The 19,733-nt window shown below is 44.0% G+C and overlaps 1 protein-coding gene and 1 long non-coding RNA gene across 16 annotated transcripts in view; one reads left to right on the top strand and one right to left on the bottom strand.

The window, feature by feature from the left end:
- The window catches only part of LOC134734570 (uncharacterized), a 247,910-nt gene that overhangs the window by 6,021 nt on the left and 222,156 nt on the right, over positions 1–19,733 (bottom strand). The gene's annotated exons all lie outside the window — the stretch shown is intronic.
- The window catches only part of ELAVL4 (ELAV like RNA binding protein 4), a 157,166-nt gene that overhangs the window by 133,017 nt on the left and 4,416 nt on the right, over positions 1–19,733 (top strand). For 13 of the 15 annotated variants that reach the window (XM_055254796.2, XM_055254788.2, XM_055254792.2 and 10 more), the window contains 3 exons: positions 14,173–14,326; positions 15,959–16,184; positions 17,827–17,865. In XM_055254796.2, the coding sequence (XP_055110771.1) occupies positions 14,173–14,326; positions 15,959–16,184; positions 17,827–17,865 (419 nt within the window). The remainder of the gene's footprint in view (positions 1–14,172; positions 14,327–15,958; positions 16,185–17,826; positions 17,866–19,733) is intronic. The other 2 variants (XM_055254800.1, XM_055254799.2) reach the window with 1 other exon arrangement.

Genomic DNA, 19,733 nt, shown 5'->3' with positions numbered 1-19,733 from the left:
CTGGGAGGCGGAGCTTGCAGAGAGTGGAGATTGCGCCACTGCACTCCAGCCTCAGCGACAGAGCGAGCCTCCATCTCAAAAATAAAAATAAAAATAAAGAAAATCTAGATTTTTTTCATGCCAATCTTCCAATTTTTAAAAGCTAGAAAATAACTCAAAGAATTTTAAAAATTATGTTGGTGGGCCAAACAGAACTTAATAGTTGACCTTTTGACAGGTAGTTTGCAAACCACCCCCCAACCCACCCCCACCAAAAAAAAAAAAAAAAATGAACTCAGATTTAAATATGCAAACATCGTTTTGCCAGTTGGTAGTGAATGGCTCATTACAGGTCCACTACAGGCTGAGCATCCCAAATCGGAAAATCTGAAACCCAAAATGCTCCAAAATTTGAAATTTTTGAGCACCTACATGACACTCAAAGGACATGCTATTGGTGCATTTTAGATTTCAAGTTTTTGGATTAAGGACATTGAATCAGTATAATGCAAATATTCCAAAATCTAAAATCTGTGGTCCCATTTCTGATAAGGGATACTCAACCTGTACTAGGAGGTACACACAAATGATGGTTCCCAGTCAACAAATATCCATTTCCCTTTTATTAGGGGCAGTGTTATGTGACTGTGTGTGAATACTGACAGCATTCAGAGAGCAATCTGACCTCTGTTCTCCAGGAGCATGCAGTCTAGGCATTGGCACAGCACCAAAGCAGAGAAAGAGCATGATGTGTAATTAAGCTCCCAATGCATAGTGTGGATGGTGACTCCAGGGGAATTGTTCTTTGGGTTATAACTTCTTTGGTGGGAGAAAGTTCCCACCACACATCTTGGAGATCAGGCTCAGAGACATGAAGTGACTTGTCCAAAGCCATACAACAGGCCAACAGTGGAGCTCAAGTTAGCTTCAAAAGGGCCTCTGAAGGATTCTGCCAGAAGAGGAGCTGCTTAATATGTTAGCATGAGCTTGAAATAATAATAATAAAGATTAATAGTAATGCTAATTTATAGTGAGTATTCACTCTGTATCCAATACTATTATAACCCTTTTACATGCTTGATATCATTTCATCTTTGAAATATCCCTGGAGCTAGGTGCTTTACACACATCAATTCTAATTCTTAAAATAGCCCTGTCAGGAGGTACTATTACCTCCTTTATACAGGTGAGGAAACTGAGGCCCAAGGAGGTTTAGAGACACACCCAGGATGACACAATTGATAAGCGAGACTTGGAGTAAGAAAAAATATTTTAAAAATAACTCTCTGGCAGTAGGTCGTAAGTGTTGGAATGTCACACTGCCTGCTTGCTCAGCAACACGCGCATTCTGTGAGGGTGTGTGGGTGTGTATTTGGCTCTGTGCACACATGGGTTATACTCTCTGGCATGGGAAGGAGAATAAAAAGCAAACAAATGAATTGTGTGTCTCCTCCAGGTTCTTTAGTAAACAGATATGGCTCAGGGCTTCTGCCATCAACCTAGGGACAGACCTGACTTCATTTCTTCATGGGTCCCTGCTTTCCAGGCTCTGTGCTAGGTCCTCAGATTTAGGTGAATCAGAAATGGCAGTGCCCTAGAGATTCTTCCATCCATGTGAGTCAGAGAGCTATGGAGTATGGACCATGGGCTTACATTCACTAGCCTGCCAGAGGAGCCTGGAACCCCACTTGGGAAACTGGGTCATTGTTCAGTGTTTCAGCCCTCAGCCCAGTGGAGATGACTTGCCTCATTTAGGAGTTTGGGATGCGATTTGTTTAGCTTTGTTTTTGGTTTGTGTGTGTGCGTGCGTGTGTTTTTTTTTTTTTTAGACAGAGTTTCACTCTTGTTGCCCAGGCTGGAATGCAATGGTGCGATCTGGGCTCACCGCAACCTCTGCCTCCCGAGTTCAAGCAATTCTCCTGCCTCAGCCTCCCGAGTAGCTGGGATTACAGGCATGCACTACCACGCCCGGCTAATTTTGTATTTTTAGTAGAGACAGGGTTTCTCCGTGTTGGTCAGGCTGGTTGTGAACTCCTGACCTCAGGTGATCCACCTGCCTCAGCCTCCCAAAGTGCTGGGATTACAGGCGTGAGCCACCATGCCTGGCTGGCTTTGTTTTTTAAAGTTGTCTCCAATAGGGATCATTTTAGACTCTGGAAATGGCTGTGGATTCTGAAAAATTATTCCTGGTACTCCTTGACCCCACACCTGATGCCTGTCCCAGGCCTGACCTTCTGTTGGGCTCCAAAAGAACAGCTTCTGAATTTACATTGTAATTTTATCCTTTTACTAAGAACTGCTTCAGTGAAGTTGCATTTGGTCCAGCTCTGTCACATTAACCAGGAACAAAGAAAATTAGTACCTTCAAAAGAGAAATACGTTTACCAAAGTTTTGGATTGGTGTTCAAGTTACATTGAGAACCTTCAGTAAAAAGTGATCCAAAATGGAATGTGAGGGTTTGGTATCACACCCCCTAAACCTTTTGGAGTGTTGGGACACCTATTTGGGTTTTGACCTAAATGTGAGGAGTAGGACTAAACAAGCGTTCACTGCTGGCTCTGCCTCCAGAAGCTCCTGTCTCATGGGGGACACAGACATGCAAAGGATCAACTCTAAAGCAGTGGGACGGGGCAGTCATGGGGCTGCAGAGGTTTCTTTTTTTTTTTTTTTTTTTTTTTTTGAGACGGAGTCTCGCTCTGTCACCCAGGCTGGAGTGCAGTGGCGCGATCTCGGCTCACTGCAAGCTCCGCCTCCCAGGTTCACGCCATTCTCCTGCCTCAGCCTCTCCCAGTAGCTGGGACTACAGGCGCCCGCCACCACGCCCGGCTAATTTTTTGTATTTTTAGTAGAGACGGAGTTTCACCGTGGTCTCGATCTCCTGACCTCGTGATCCGCCCGCCTCGGCCTCCCAAAGTGCTGGGATTACAAGCGTGAGCCACCGCGCCCGGCCAGAGGTTTCTATTTGATATTGGGGTTGGGGAGATAGGGAGCTGTGCAAGGTTTGAGTGAGTGAAAGATCTGATCAAAGTAAAGTTCCAAGAAAGTTCATCTGTCAACAATGCACCACATAGAATGTTTGACAGATGAAACCAGAGCTTGCAGGCTGCTGTGGTAGGTTTTTGTCAGCCTTAGACATTGGTTTATATCAGCTCTATTAGGAGCCTTATCCACTCATTTTTAAAGCAAAACATGCTTCTTTGTAAATAATTTGGTATGTACAGAATCGTATCATGAAGGCAATATCAGCCATTCCTAAGCCAACAGTGTTAACATTTTTATATATTTATATATTTCCATCCTTTTTTTTTAAATTGAGACAGGGTATCACTTGGGAGTGCAGTGGTGCAATTCCAGCTCACCATAACCTCCACCTCCCGGGTTCAAGCAATTCTTGTGCCTCAGCCTCCCGAGTAGCTGGGATTACAGGCACCTGCCACCACGCCTGGCTAATTTTTGTATTTTTAGTAGAGACAGGGTTTCACCATGTTGGCCAGGCTGGTCTCAAACTCCTGACCTCAAGTGATCTGCCCACCTTGGCCTCCCAAAGTGCTGGGATTACGGGTGTGAGCCACTGCGCCCAGCCGATTTCCATCCTTTTCTTATTGTATTATATGTACACAAATGACTTAGTGACTTACCTTTTTTTAATAATTATATTAAGCTATTACCCAAATAATTAAAATATGACTTTAAATAAAATATTTCCAGAGGACAGGTATTGTGGGTGATTGCAGGACTGGATCTGGGATGAAGGGGTAAAAGAGCTGTTCCTGCCACTCTGAGCAAATCTATGAGAGTTAGCACTCAGGCAGGCAGCGGGTGAGAGAATAAGAAAGACACTTAGCCATGAGGCAGCGGCCCAATTCTGGAGGGAGCAGGAGCAGAGAAGGGGAAGGTGTGTGAGGGAAGGCTTTTCAGAAGGAAACACCTTCCTTCTCTGGGAAGGAGAGTGAGCTCCTTCATTTCCACCTCTTCCTGTTGTGATGCTGCTTAACCACTTCTCCATTTTCGCTTTATTCTTCTAATACACTAACGGTGCCTCCGGGGGTCTTTCCACACTTGAGCTTTGCAGGTTCCAGTTTGCCCCTCCCACTTCTTTCTCTTGCCAGGGGTCGTCAGGGAGCTGCGCCTCCCCCTCTCCTCCCTGCATCCACCTGCCTTGCTAAGGGTCTCCATTCTGCTGAGGCATCTTTTCTTTGCACTCGGCATAAGCAATTATTTCTCCTATCACTGCTTTTAATGCTTCCTGGAGAGTTAGCAGATCATTTTTTGCTGACGGATATCACCCCACCCAGAAATGATGGACTGCCTCCCTCAGTCTTGTTAATAATAAAAAGGCATTTTCTCTCCTCCTTCATTTCCGCTAGAGTCACAACCTGGGCGAGAATGCTTCTCTGCCAAGGTCAGCAGGGGCAGCTGGATCACTGAATCCCCAGGGAGCCAAGAGAGAGCACGTGGCAATGCCAGCGGAAACCAGAGACTTGTTTACCCCAGTTGTACTAGCAGCCCTCTCTTTCTTGTGGGAGATTTTATTTGACTGCTCTGCTTCCCAGTGCCCTGCTCACTTCCTTTGAGTGAATAATTTCAAATACAAGGATAGGAGTTGGAGAAATGGAAATACAATTCCCCTCTTCTCTCTGCTCAGTGAAGGTGATACGATTCCAGTATCTTGAAGGTCATTCATAGTGTCCTGTGTCCACATCTAAAAAGGAGATTAGACCGGTATGGGTTGGGAAGGCACAGGTTTTCAGAAGTACATGGAATGGGGTCTGGGGGCTTTAGCTGTCTGCAAGTGTAAAAGAAGCCAACAATGTGATGTGAGCTGCTTCAAAAACAAAAAAAAATCAGCACAACTTTAGCTGTGTTGGGAGAATTATGGACTCCATATCACAGAAAATAGTGGTCCTTTCTTGTCCACTCTGGTCAGCCCATCCTAGTGTCTTATGTCCCATTCTCAGCTTCATATTTTAAAAGATTGTCTAAAGGTGAATGACAAAGATGGGAGAGAAGTCTCTGCACCCACAAATTCACCTCACAATGGTTGCTTTTCTATTCTCTAGGAAAGAAAATTCTGCAGTGGCCCTGAGGCATTAGTTTGATCCTACATTTCAAGAATCTGGGAAGAGAACCTGTGTAGCTATCAGAGTAGAATGTTTGCCTTGGGTGGTAGTGAGGCTCCAATCATCGGAAGCATTCAGATGAACTCATAAGGGATGATGTAGATGGGATTTCAGCCCCACAATGGAGTCTGACTAAATGATCCTAAAGGTTCGTTCTAGCTCTAAGATGCTATAATTTTGTGTTGTTTCTGGTTGTAGAGCTGCTCTGTCCAGCATAGTAGCCACTAGCGATACATGGCTATTTATATTTGAATTTAAATTAACTAAAATTTAATAAAATTCAAAGTTCAGTTTCTTAGTCACACTAGGCATGTTTGAAGTGCTCAGTAGCCACTTGTAGCTAATGGCTACCCATATTAGACAGCACAGATAGAGAACATTTTCCTGATCCCAGAAAATTCTGTGGGACAGTGCTGGCCTAAAACATCAGTGGCCCTGAGGATTAAAGACTCACTTCTCCATGGTGCTCCTGCAGCCTCTGGGCAGGATGACTGGTCTGTCAGTGATCATAGAGCACCACACTCCTCTTCCTTCTCCCCTTTTGTCCATTCAAAAGAGCTCTGAGTTCAGATGGAAAGTCAAGTTCCAACTCTGTCAAAAACTGCTAAGGATGACCTGGGGCAACTTACTTTACTTCTCTGGACTGGTTTCCTCATCTGCAAAATGATTTTTTCCAGTTCCAACAGTATAACTAATGAATTATAGTGTGATCTTTCTGGCTTGGTAACCTTTCAGGGAAAGTAACAGTTTGTGCCAAGCACACGACTTTTATTTCACTGTCTGGATTAGTGTGCCATAGTGGAAACATCCCAGAACGCGGAATTATATCCCAGTTTGTCTCTTAGTTCAGCTGTGTGACCTTGGATAAGTACTGATCTCACTGAGCCAGAGTTTGTCATCTGGAAAATGGAACTAATGATATGTTACTTGTAGGGAATCGTAGCTTACAGTGGATGCTCAAGAAATGCTCCCCAGGATGAAGATGATGGTGAATGGTGCTATCCCTAAGGTGAACATTACATGAGGAGAGGGGAGGACTTTTTTCCATCTACATGTTTCAGAGATGAGTAAGGGAGTAAAGAATGAGTCTGAATTTTACTAAGACTCGGGCAACATATATAAAAAGCTTTGTATAGGGGAAAGTATTATGAAGCTTCCAGCTGGCCACAGTAATTGTATCAGTCTTTTATAAAGCAGGAGCCAAGAGTTGCAGTCTAGTGAAGAGACTGAATCTGGGGCCCTGAGCCCAAGACGAGATATTCCACTAACCAGTCCATGAGACCTTTACACAGCTCTCCCTTCTGGAGGCCACTAGATAGACAGAGAGAACTTAGTACGTAATAAGTATGCCTCTTTGATAATTTGATAGATATTTTAAAAGAAGTTGCAACACACATGAATCTATCGTCACATCTTTTCTATTCTTTAAAAGAAATACTTGTCTGGCCTACTAGGTGCCAGACACCCTTATGATATTCGTAGATACCCTTTAACTGCTTGATTCTTTCTGGCTTCTTCATCACGTCAGAGTCAGCTCTTATAAAAGAAGCTAAAATCCGCGACATACAGTATATGACACATTTCATTTCACTTGAGAGAGCATTTTTTTTTTAGCTCTTGCCCTGATAAAGCTTTGAGACTAGATGCCACGGGGGTCTATGGAGATCACCAGAATGCTCAGACTCATAGGGCAGGTAAGGTGTTATCACACTTGTAGTGCCTGGGATCAGCCTGGGATCTGGGATCAGGATGCCTGTAGTGGGAGGTAGGGTAAGTGTAACTATTGCCACTGAAATATACTGCCGTGTATCTTCTGTGGAGTCAAAGGAGAGGAGAGTAATTTGTGCCTGGGACTTGTGGAGGAGGTGGCATTCAGTATGGGCCTAGAAAGATGGGCAGGAGTTTATTCTGCCATGATGGTGAACAAACAGCAAAACAAAGACATGGAAGTAGAAATTTTCTGGACATATTCAGAAAACTGTGACCATGTTTTTGTCTGAACTGGAGCATAGGGTGCATGAAGGGGTTGGCAGGAGATGAGATGTTGGGCCAGATTCCAGAGGGCTTTGAATGCCCAGGTAAGGGGTTTAGACTCCCATCACAAAATGGCACAATTGGAACTCATTAGAACCATTACCATGAAGTTTTACCTCTGATAAAAGAATAGCACGTATCAGGTGGCAGGTAGGGGAAGTGTAAAGAGTGGTGCTACATAAGCAGATGCCTGTCCTGCCTGTGAACAGGCCTACAGCCACAGGCACAGAGGTAAACTGATCCTCACAATCAAAGCTGCTGTTTCCAGGAACCAGTTGGCTTCTTTCTTCTGTCCCTGCTCCTAGAAGTGGGATTGTAGGTCCTTGAGAGGATTTGTTCCTAGAAGGCCCTGGCAGCATCAGAATCTGTTCTCTGATTTCCATTCTCCTCATCTCCCCAGGGATTGTCTGCTCTGGGGAGTTTGTATGCACTCAGAGAAAAGGGTGTTACAACAGACTGGGGAAAATCTGCAGCCTGATCTTCTGAAATGATTGGTTTGTGTGTGTGTGTGTGTCTCCTCTGCTAGACTAATAGTCCTACATGTCAGGGACTGTTGTATTCATCTCCACACCCTTGGTGTCTAGCATAAGGCCTGATTACATAGCAAGTGTATCAAAGCCATTGTTTATTGAGCATTTACTGTGTGCCAGGCATTGTGCCTAGGAGTCTTAAATGCATTTTCTTGTTTAACCCTCAAACAGCTCTATAACAGAGCTTCTAAACTATGTATTCAAGTGATGCATCTCAGAAAGGTTAAGTGACTCACCCCATAGTCACACAGCTAATAAGGGTCAGGTTTCAAGTCCACATCTTTCCAACCCCAAAGCACTTGCTCTTAATTGCTGTCTCCTTTTCATTCTAGAGCAGGTACTCACTTTCAGTTAAAGTAACATAAACAAGAACTTCTTTGGAGTGATTTGTCTCAAAATATAGTTACCCAATACTCTAACTAGCACCTGTCAATGAGACTCATAGGATAAGGGGTGGTAAGGACAGAAAAGATGGCCCTGGAGTGTGAAGCTAGAATAATAATAGGAGAAGAATGGAAGCTACAGGGGAGACAGATGTGAACTCAGTAGAAGGAACAACTTTTCAACCATTAATGAGGCTGGGCATGGTGGCTCATGTCTGTAATCCCAGCAGTTTGAGAGGCTGAGACAAGCAGATCATCTGAGGTCAGGAGTTCGAGACCAACCTGGCCAACATGGTGAAATCCTTTCTCTACTAAAAATATCAAATTAGCCGGGCATGGTGGCGCATGCCTGTAATCTCAGCTACTTGGGAGACTGAGGCAAGAGAATTGCTTGAACTCAGGAGGCAGAGGTTGCAGTGAGCCAAGATGGTGCCACTGCACTCCAGCCTGGGCGACAGAGTAAGACTTGGTCTCAAAAAAAAAAAATTAATGATGGCCAGCAATAGTGTAGGATGCCTCATGAAGTGGTGAGCTTCCTGTCCTTGGAAATGTATACATTGAATGGTCGGCTGTCTTGGATCATGCCGTGAGCTTTTGGGGCCACTTCCAGCATCAAATTTCTTTGAAGCAGATTTCAGGAATATAACTTTCTGCTGAGTTCACCATTGCCACTGTATGTCACCTTTATGTGACACTTACTCTGTCTCCACTTACTATGAACCACAGTTATAGAAATTTGCAGTTTTGTGAACAGAATGCCTAGCTCATGAAAAAAATCCAGTCGATGATAGAGGCCACGTCATTACTCTAATCCAGAGGGGCCCAACAAATGGCATTGCTGTTTTCCACATCCAAGTTCTAAACCAATTGAGAAGTAAGACAAAAGAGAAAAGTGTATGGAATCCTAAGGTCATTCTTATTGCCAATTAAGGCCTGGATGGGTTGCATGGACACAGTGGGCTCCATAACACTGAACTTTACACTTTGACAGACTGACATACCCTGTCACAAGTGCTCTAGACCTCACAGGCCGAGAGCAGAGCCTGCCCCCATAAGACTGAGAGCCTGGAACAGAATGTGTGCTTCCAGCTGGCGTCTGGCTCCCAGAAGAGAAGAAGCAGGCAGCATCTGAGCCTCACATGCCCATTTCTTTTATTGAAGCCTCCATTCAGAGGAGTCACTTCTTTTCCCTGGAGAAGAGTGGGTGAAGATTATTGCTATAATAGGCCTGGTCTGTTACTGCAGGGGGTTCTCTCCACATGGAAGGAAACACTGGGAGTGGGAAATGAGTATCTCCCTGTTGGAAGCAGCCCTCTGTATTGCATGCTTCATTTGTTTCCTTTCCTTTGCAGACTGGGATTCTTGAAGCAGAGACACTCCCAACACCCATCCCAGGGCCTGGCACACAGTAGCTGTTTAGGAAGGGGAGGAATGAATGAACTCCCATCTTCTAATGCCAGTGTTTTTCTAAAGGAGCAATTTTCTGGGGCTGAAAAGGATGCCTTTTCCCTCTCATTTTATCCTCCTCATTGCACCCAACATGCCTTTATCATGTTTTCCATGTCCTCTCCCTTTTCTGTATTATGGAGGACAGACAAGGAGTGAGGTATTGCTGGATGATTCAGGGAACATTCTTCCTCAGGTCATGCTGTTCTTCCCACCCTGCCCAGGCCAAGCCCTGTGTATGAACAGGTAAAGGGAGTTGTGGGTACTGCATGGGAAGAGGCAGCCCCCAGCCCTGGTCCTGATGCCCCATCTGTGATGAATGACAATGCCTGCCTTACCCACCTTGGTGAGACTTGCTGAGAGCAGAATTGGGAAGTCATTTTGGAAAGCGGAAAGTACTTTGTCGGCATAAAGCAGTGGGATCTGTGGAAATGTGTTAGAGGACATTCATGTCAGTAAAGTGGTAAAAGATGGTCCAGACCCCACCAGGGTGGCAGAGGAGGGCAGTGCCTCTATAGGCATTCCCTGGTAGTGTTACACGTTTTTCTTTGTTTTTTGGGTTTTTTTTTTTTTTTCGGTGAAATTGGAGGGTGTGTCCCAATGGGAGCTAGATTCCCAGGCTGGCCCACAAAAGCCTGTATGACTCATCACATAATAATATGTGTAAGTATCTACTAAGTTCTAGGTATGTGCTAGACATATTAAATATATTATCTCAGTTCTTACAATAACCATTCGAAGGATAATTGACCCCCTTTTTAAGAGCAAAGATGTTGAGACTTACCAAGATCAAATTAGTTGCCCAAGGTCATGCAGCTAGTGAGTACTGGAGCTGACCCACAGTCAGGGATCATAAGCACGATGCTATAGCATCCTTCTGGTGGAGGATGGGAAGACTGTGAGCACCAGGGACGGGGATAGCTGAGGAGCTTGGAGGGACTGCAAATCTTCCATAGAGATCATCTGTAAAGTCAGCTGCTCACAGTCACCTGGCTTTGAGCCACCCCTACCCAGAGAGAGAAGTGGCTTCTTCACTCCCAGCTCTTTCTGAGTTCCAGAAGGAGGTCAGTGCTGGCCTAGAGATGCCAGTCTTGTCTTCAGAGATTCTGGATGAATGAAGCAAACAGGATCCTGACTGAGGCAAGGGGAGTTCTCCAGGGCGCTGGCTCCAGTGTTGGAAGCCCTGTGACTCCAGGCCACTGGCCCAGGGGCATTAATATGCCATCAATGCTGACCCTGAAAATTGGCAATTTTTTGGAAATCTTTCAGCCTAACCAAGGGCCTGACCACTGTAGTCATTCAGTTAGAATTTAATACATGTATATGGAAAGTTGAAAATTTTAGATACTAGGATGAACATTTGGATATTCAATGTGGGAAGATCTTTTTTCTGTCATTTTTGTCTATCCATACCCCACAGGTTTCATGGACAGGAGACTGAGAGAACAATAGACTTAAGGTTCCATATAGGTGAGAAATACTAAACAGGAATTAGACTTGTTAGAGAATGATTGATGTCTGTTCACCTTTGGGATTTGTTGCTGCCTTTGGGGATTTAGGGTCTGTCTCTGGAGACGTGTTGCAGTAATTCTCCCTGGCTGAGATTCTACTTATGTTGGAATCAACTTTTGGGGAAATGGTTTTTGTTGTGTCACCAACTTTCAAGTGCCAGCTCCTCTTCCCTGGCAGGGTTCACCCTGTTCCCTCTGTACCCTAGCTCTGGCTGTGCAGAACTAATGGGAGTTAAGGCCATGACCATCTATTATGCATTTATTGGGTCCCAGGTACTGTGCTAAGCCCTCGATCTTCATCACCTCATTTGTCCTCACGACAGAGGAAGGCTATTATCAGGCCACCATTCCCTGACTCCACCACCACCTTTCTCACCACCAGTCTCAGCTCAGCTCTCTCTCCTTCCTGGCCCTTTTAACCTTTGATTAATCTCTCCCTCCTCTGTGTTTCAGTCACACTCATATGTATCCCTGGCATAACACACACATCTTGTGGCACTGTGATAATTGGTCTATATGTTTACTCATCCAGTCTTCTGTTCAACACATTTTATTGAGTGCCTCCTATGTGTTGTCTGTTGCCCTCTTTGGACTTGGAGTTCCTTTACAGCAAGAGACTATGCCTTGTTCTTGCTGTGTTCCCAACACATACCACTGTACCTGGCTCATAGTAGATCCTCAGGAAATATTTGCTAAGAGAAGGCCTCTATGTGATGTCTAGTCCTAGAACAATCTTCTTTCAATCCTTCCAGCCCCAGGCATTGGAAAATGGGAAATTTGTCCCTTAGCTCTTAGCTTGGTGGAGAAACACAGCTGGGATTCTGGGTGCCTGACTCTCCGTGGTCCACCTTAGTGGAGTTACAGTTAACTCCAAAGAGCCAGTAATATCAGCATCATTTCTCATGAGCTGTGGGTGTTTATTCATTTTTTCAGTAGGTGTTGAACACTCTATAGGTATCAGGCTATGTGCTGGGAGCTAGAGTCACAGAGTTGAATAGGACACACACACACACACGCAAGACCTACAACCTAAAGAGATCATCAGCCTAGATGGAGAGGTGGTCAGTTAAGGTTGAAATGGGTTAAGTACCTGGTTCATTGAGAACACTGCTGGGGAGATTTTTAGGAGAAGGTGAGATTAGAGAAAGCTGCCTAGAGAAGACGTCATTTGATCTGAGCCTTGAAGAGGAGTAGGATTTGGACTTGAGGAAGTAGGTAGAAAAAAAATGTCTGTATGAGCAAAGGCATAAAGGTGGTAGGTTGTGTTTTGAGGGAGCACAAATGTCATTCAGATAATTAATTTGTCAGTAATTGGCAGGGTGAAACAAGGGTGACCCTCATTGCCATGGGCATATCACTATGATGTTTTTATTTCCTTCTCCTACCACTTCTTCCTCCTACCCAAAAAATAGTTCTGCTATTGACACACTTTGTCCCTTAAAGAACAGGGGTGGAAGAACCTTCTGTGGAGTGAAGCCCTGTCCAGACAGTCACATGGGATTCTTAGTCCTTCAGCCCACACCCCAAATGCACACACTGGGACCCCCTATATAAAGGCCCCTCTACATCTCAGCCATGTGCTGGGAAGGAGCCCAGAGAGGCCTCCCAGCCCACCCATGAGTTTCTAGAAGATGGAGATACTGAAGGCAGCTGCCTCACTCCATCAGCAGGAGGAGGCCAGCGAGGCAGATTAGTCACTCACATCATTTTATCTGTTGAGTCAACATCTATTTTTAGGCATGGAACCCATAAAGGGACCTGGCATGTCTGTCATGGAAAGGGGGAGAGTGCCATGGATGAGGGTTCTGCTCATCCTTCATCTTCTTTCCTAAACCCATTCTCTCCCCTGAAGGTCACAGAAGCAAGGCCCGTATTACTGCTGGAGGTTTAGGTCTTAATGTCAAAGGTCTGGTTTAATGTGTTCAATTCCTTTTGCACACATGCTTTTGTGTGCACGCACACACACACACACTCTCACCCCTACAGCCTTAATAGGTCTTATGAGTCAGTTGTATGGATTAAATAAAACTTCCAACTGAAAAATGCTAAGGCATATAGGTCTCTTCCTGTCCAACGTTGTCAGATGTGCTCTGAAATGACTGTTTTCATCATCTATTCTGAGCCATAACCACCCCAGAAATAGCTTTAGCAGGAAAGTGCTTTTGTTAGACTAGCTGTAAATTGTATTTCAAATGTCTGATGTTGTTTTCTTAAAAAATAAATAAATAAGTAAATGAAAGTCTAAAATTAATGACTGCTGGGGTTTGCTTTGCTTATGTGTACTGCTACAGATTTGGCTTCTTGCAGATGGAATTTCAGATCTGTTTACACTTCTGTGTTAGCTTTTTGGGGGAAAAAAAGCAGTTGAGAGATCTGGGAGGACAAATTTACAAAGTCGAACTTATTATAACCATTGGTGAGGCTCTCTTCTCTCTCTCTACTGCCCTTTCCTTCCCTCCTTTCCATCGTGCCCCCATTTTGTTTGTTGTGGTTTTTATCTACCCTGCTTCAAAGTTAGAGGCAACTGGTCCTTGCAGATGTGACGACAAGGTCACATATCCAGTTTCGCAAGCAGATGTTCATTCAGCCCTATTTCACCAGCACTTTGTCATTTGGTGAGAGCAGACCTCATGGGAACAGACTGGAGCAACACAAAGGATGGAACATAAAAAAATCTTGCAGAGAACCTGATTGCTTTTATGTATTCAGGAAGAAGGGGATGGGGGTAGGGAGGGTGGCAAGGAGAGAAATGTGCAGAGCAGAATTTCATGAGGTTTTTTTTTTTTGGTTTATTCAAAGATTATTATGTGTTGGATACAGTAAATCATCTATACACCCACTTCCAGGAGGTAAATCTTCAGAACTCCATGCGTGGGTAGCTCTGCATTTAACAGCTGCCATACAGTAGCTATTTTGTTCTGCACTTAGAGACCCTTATCTGTGCATTTGTTTTAAGTTATCGTCAACTCTCCTCTTGTTCCTCTATTGTTGTTCTCCTGGTTCTCATTACTATTACAGGGGTAGCTAAAAATGTGAACTACTGAGTGATTTAAACTGACACCATGAGTTGTAACGGTAGATGAGGGGCTGTCATCTTGGTTGTGGACTCAGCGTCTACTCTGAGGGTGATTGCCTATAATGGAATTAGCTCCTCTTGCCTTTTCCTAGGTCTCATATGCCCGTCCGAGCTCTGCCTCAATCAGGGATGCTAACCTCTATGTTAGCGGCCTTCCCAAAACCATGACCCAGAAGGAACTGGAGCAACTTTTCTCGCAATACGGCCGTATCATCACCTCACGAATCCTGGTTGATCAAGTCACAGGTTAAGTGTTTCTTTGTAATTTCTTTCCATGTATATCAATGTCATCAGCCCTGTTACTCATAAGAGCAGAAGGCTGATGGCTGCTTAAGGCAGATGATATGGATCATGAATAGACAGATTTTTGACTTGGAAGAAAGACTTCTTGTCGGTCAACTGCCCAAATTTAAAATGGGCCATCTTGGGAGGTAGGAGTTCTCCATCATGCTACTTGTTTAGCAGCAGCTAAACTACTTGGCAGGGTTGTAAAAAGGATTCAGGCATCAGGTTGAGAGTGGAACTGTATGACCTTCAAAGTCTCTTTCAGCCCTCAACCAAATAACATTACTTTTGTATGTGAAAAGAACCTGTATGCATAGCTGTAACTCCAATTCATAGCATTATAGAGTTAGAAGGAATTGTCCCATTTCACACTTGAGGAAACAGGTTGAAAGTGGGGGATCTGACTCCCCAAAGCTAGATAGTAGTAGTACAAGGATCTGAACCCAGGATCTGGTACTGGGGTTCTTTGTCCATAATAAAGAAAGGCAGCCACCACCTCTCAGTAAGAAATGTCAGGTACTCTGGGTTGCATTTTTAATGCCAAGGTGTTTTCACCTACCTCCAATTTGATTCCAATTTAGAACTCACCCCCTGAGAATAGTTTAGCACGTTTATCATGTGATTCATGAGACAAACCTTCATAGAAGTCAACTCTGCCCTAGACATTGTGCAGAGGGACACTGGAGACCAAGAAAGAAGCAGGCACTGCCCCACCCTTACAGGACTCCAGTGTGGAGTCCAAATACTTGCTAGAAGCTGTCAAGTGCCCCTGAGAGCTCAGGAGAAGGTGTGCCATGCCTGGTGGGAATTGCTGGGAAGACCCCATTGAGGAGGCAATGTTTGAATAGGGGTTTGGAGGATGTTTCAAAGGTATCCAGCAAAAAGGAGGGACAGAGCATTCTAGGTGGAGAGGAGAGCATATCCCAAGGCATGGAATCAAGGAAGAACAGTCTATTCAAGGAGGATCAGGCAGTTCAGGGTGGCTGGTGTGAGCCTCAATAGGGAATTTGGGGCCAGATTGCCAGAGGCATTGAATGCTGTGCCAAGAAGTCTGGACTTTCTCTGGGTGCAGAATGGAGGGTATTTTGTAGGTTTTGTTTGTTTGTTATTCATTTTAGAATGGGAGTCAGTGAAGAATAGGTACTATGCACAAGGTACAAAATTCAAAAAGTACAAAAGAGATATAGAAGATGTTTTTAAAGCATATGATGTGGTCAGAGTTCACTTTTCAAATAGATTGCACACTCGCTACATGTGGAGGACACATGAGAAGACTAGAAACTGGACAGTGAGTGATCAGTTATAGTAACTTTTGGGAGGTGACGATGGAGCAGAGCAGTGATAGAGGACTAGAGGGGCCAGATGCAAGAGAACCCTATGTTCTGTGGCTGGGAGGCATCAGTCCAGAGCCATGATAGCAGGAATGCAGGTAAACGTGTTTTGATGGGTGAGAGAGATCAGGGAGCTGGGCTCAGCCCTGGCCCCACAGGTGGGCTTACTCCTCACACAATATCCATAGGACCCATCTCTTCCCAAAGATGTTTACCAGTTTGGTGTGTTCACTCTTTACAAAGGCTCTTTCTCTTTCCCCAGGAGTGTCCAGAGGGGTGGGATTCATCCGTTTTGATAAGAGGATTGAGGCAGAAGAAGCCATCAAAGGGCTGAATGGCCAGAAGCCCAGCGGTGCTACGGAACCGATTACTGTGAAGTTTGCCAACAACCCCAGCCAGAAGTCCAGCCAGGCCCTGCTCTCCCAGCTCTACCAGTCCCCCAACCGGCGCTACCCAGGTCCACTTCACCACCAGGCTCAGAGGTTCAGGTAGGCATGCCCAAAGAGGAAGAAGGCCTGCTACAGGGGTTCATAGCTGGGCAAGAGCCAGGGAAGCCCATGGTCCTGACAAATGGGGCAAGGGTAAAAGCTTCCACCCCCAGGAATCACTGTGCAAAACTCCCCCTGAGCCTCAGTTTCCATTCCTGTAAAATGAGACAGTTGGAGCAGATGCCCTTCTAAGCCCTCTTCCAATTTACTACTGTGACTGTATAAACTTCAGATTCTTTGGTAGAAACAAAATTTCTGTGTTTAACCAAACATGAAGGTTCAGTTTCAACAAGAGTTAATCACAGATCAGCGACCACATTCAGCAGATTAGACTTAAGGCTGGACAGCGGCTTTTAATAAATTCAAAAAATAGATCATAAGGCAGATCCTTGCCAGAGGGAGTGGTTTTTCCTGTCTTCTTTTCCCTCGGCAGGTAACTCTGTTGAGTTCAGGGGAGGGGGCGACTGTCTTTGGTGTTAACCTTATTATGTTAAGTTAGTAGATTCTGGGAAGATAGGGAAGAAGATCCTGTCCAAGCCTGATTAGTGTTTCCTTCGAGTACCCAACCCCCAGGAAGCTCCTGGGGCAGGGGGGCATTGCCCTTCTCCTGGAACTTTTCTAAGACAGGTTTCTCTCCATGAAGGCAGTATGACCTTGACTGGTCTCTATTATACAAGAGATAAAAATATTTTTGACTTACCCATGATAAATTCTAAACAATTACTTTATTCCACACCACATCCCAGCTTCCCTTTGATGAAAATGTTTTTCTATTTGAGAAACTTCACATGGGAAATAGTAGGTCCTTCTATCTAGGATAGTATGCTTCATCTGGCTACGTGAGGAGAAAAATCATCCTCTTTCGTGTCCTCCTATGCCCTGTGAATTTGAAATGGTTAATGATTTCATGAAGAGTCCAAGTCATCTAATTTTTATTTTGCTTGAGAGCACATGCAGTATTTATGTAAAAAGCCTCTCCAGCAGACTTCTAATGGTGGAAACTATGGTTACTACTGCCCTATGGTGTGAATAGCTTGTCCCCAAGTAAGGTAGTGAATGTGAGGAAGATTATAGCATAATGGCAGTTTGCTGGGAGGTGCTATCAGGCAGTAAACAGTAAGCCACTTTTTAAAAATCTTAACCTGCAAACTCCCCCTGCCTCCCAAAAATGTGTGTAGTAAGATGATTTAGTTAATGTAGCAAGGCTAACAGAAAAGATCTGTTCTGATACATATTGTGTGCCTGTGTATTGTTAATCTGGAACAGAGACCTTTATTTACAAGTTTAATTATAGTAAAAAGGTGAACAATTTAAGAAGCCCCTGCTTTGAACAATTTCACATATAATATAAAACAAAATCCACACAAATGTTCTGAGAGGTGGGGGGAATGGTATTAATTCAGACCTTGAAAGAAAGGGAGACTCATTAGACACTTGCTTTAAACTCTAGCATTGACCTGAACATGAATTACTTGCAGTTAGAGACAGAAAAGGGGGAAACTACCGGTGGATAGACTCCTAAGCAGTGGGGAAAGTTGTTGAGCTTTTCTTCTTTGAAAATGGAGCATTCTTATTAATAGTTCCATTGAGCGATCTTGCCATCTGTGAGGCATTAACCCAGAGACCCTCCTTCTCTTTGCAGGCTGGACAATTTGCTTAATATGGCCTATGGCGTAAAGAGGTAATTAAAACTCCACAGATTGCCAGATGTCCATGTTGGCACAGACTGGGGCTAGAATTTTTTTTTTTTTAATTCACTAACTTTACTTTAAAAAAAAAATTCTTCCTTTTTCTTCCACCAGCATGTCAAATTCTTAATTTTAATTTCAGACCTCAGTTGATTTTGTTTCTTTTAGGGCACACAAAATGAATTTGTGTGTTTCACTTTTTCTTTTATTTGCAGGTGGGCTTCTCCTATGGTTCAGGTGCCACAGCTACCAAGCCCTTAATAATCTGATCCTTTGAATGGCTCCCCTAAGGGGAAAGGCTCCGACTCTTTGCTGGCTGGTTTTGCAAACTTGCAGAGCAAACTGTTTTGCATTAGCAATGCCAAGATTCAGTTAAGAGGGCAGATTCCAGCAAATCAGAATTAGAACATTTTGCTAATTGTGGTTGACAATCTTATGATTTTTCGGTAGAAAAATTAGATTTTGGACTACCAGCTCTGGCCAAAGGATAAACAAACACGTGGATGACTTTCTAACTAACTCCTGCCCCCACTTCAGTGTGCATTTCAGAGCACATCCTGAGAATGAAGTGTATCTGTGTGCACCTCAACCAGGGGTTTCTTTTGTTACAGGTTTTAACAGTTCTTATAAATCCTCCCTTGGTTATATGTTATGTGTGTTTTAAACTTGCTGTTCCTTTCACTGAAAGGCTTTTTGTGGGGTTGGGGGCCCAGAGTCAAGGCTTTTGGGGCTCTCTGAATGCAGATTCAAAGTTTTCCAGACCCAGTATGAAATCTGAATCTTGGAAAGTTGGGTGTGTGATGTCACTGTGTCCATGAGATTCCCATATGTGCTTCTGATAAGCTCCACTGCACTGCTAGGGACATAGTGTTTTCATCATCTTGCTCAGTAGAGCTGCACACTTTAATTCCCCTTCCTACAGTCAAGGGAAAGAGATGTAGTCTTTAATAGTCCACATCACACTCCCAGTTCTTTCACTGGCCATGCATGGTAAGTACCCTGACTCTGGGAACTGGTGCACAGTAGAGGAAGTAACCTGACTGCAGACTTCACTATCAGAGGACCAGCCTCTCAAATCTCAATCCCGGCATCAGTGAGGATAACTATGAATTATCTCCACATTTCCAGCACACTGTTTGCCTGTTCCCAGGGATTTTACATCTTTCCTAGCTCTATCTCATTCCTTTGCTCCTCTTTGACGTTAGTGAGGTAGTGCTAAATGTTGTGAAAAGAGAAATGCTTATAACATAGATAAGATAGGGGAAGACACAGCTGTGGTAGGCCTGCCACCACCTCCTCCACTGCCCCACCCAGAGTAAACATCACTAGCTGATAATAGCATTCTCTTTTCCTATTGAACCCAGATTTGGATTTAGAATGCTTCCTACCAAAATGCTACAATTAACTGTCACCAACTAGGATAGAGGCTGTACTTGCAATCTCTTTGCAGGCCCTGACCTTTGACTTATAATAAATACTTAGCTGTTTTCTACCTATAAACAGAAAGAGGTCAGTTCACCAGGGTCAACTCACCTGGTTGGAGGAGGGAAGATTAAAAAGACAATCTTCAGAAATGATACAAGTTACAAATAGACACGGATCTGCATGTCTAAGAATCTACACCATGATATTTTTTGGCTTTTTCTTGTTAATAGTTTTTAAACAAGAGAGAAGAAGATTGACTTAGTGAATAATAGCAAAGATATTGTCTATTGAGTTGTTATACTTAGCATATATTCAGTAGCCATTTGATTATCCAAATTCTAGTTAGATACAGAACTATTCTTTAATAGAACTTTCAAATCTCCAAGAATATTTGCTTATTTTTAAAAACAGTTGTAGCTCACATTTTACACCATGC

This window comes from Symphalangus syndactylus, chromosome 12, assembly GCF_028878055.3.
Source record: "Symphalangus syndactylus isolate Jambi chromosome 12, NHGRI_mSymSyn1-v2.1_pri, whole genome shotgun sequence".
NCBI classification, from domain to species: domain Eukaryota; kingdom Metazoa; phylum Chordata; class Mammalia; order Primates; family Hylobatidae; genus Symphalangus; species Symphalangus syndactylus.
This window is presented reverse-complemented; position numbering and strand designations above follow the sequence as displayed.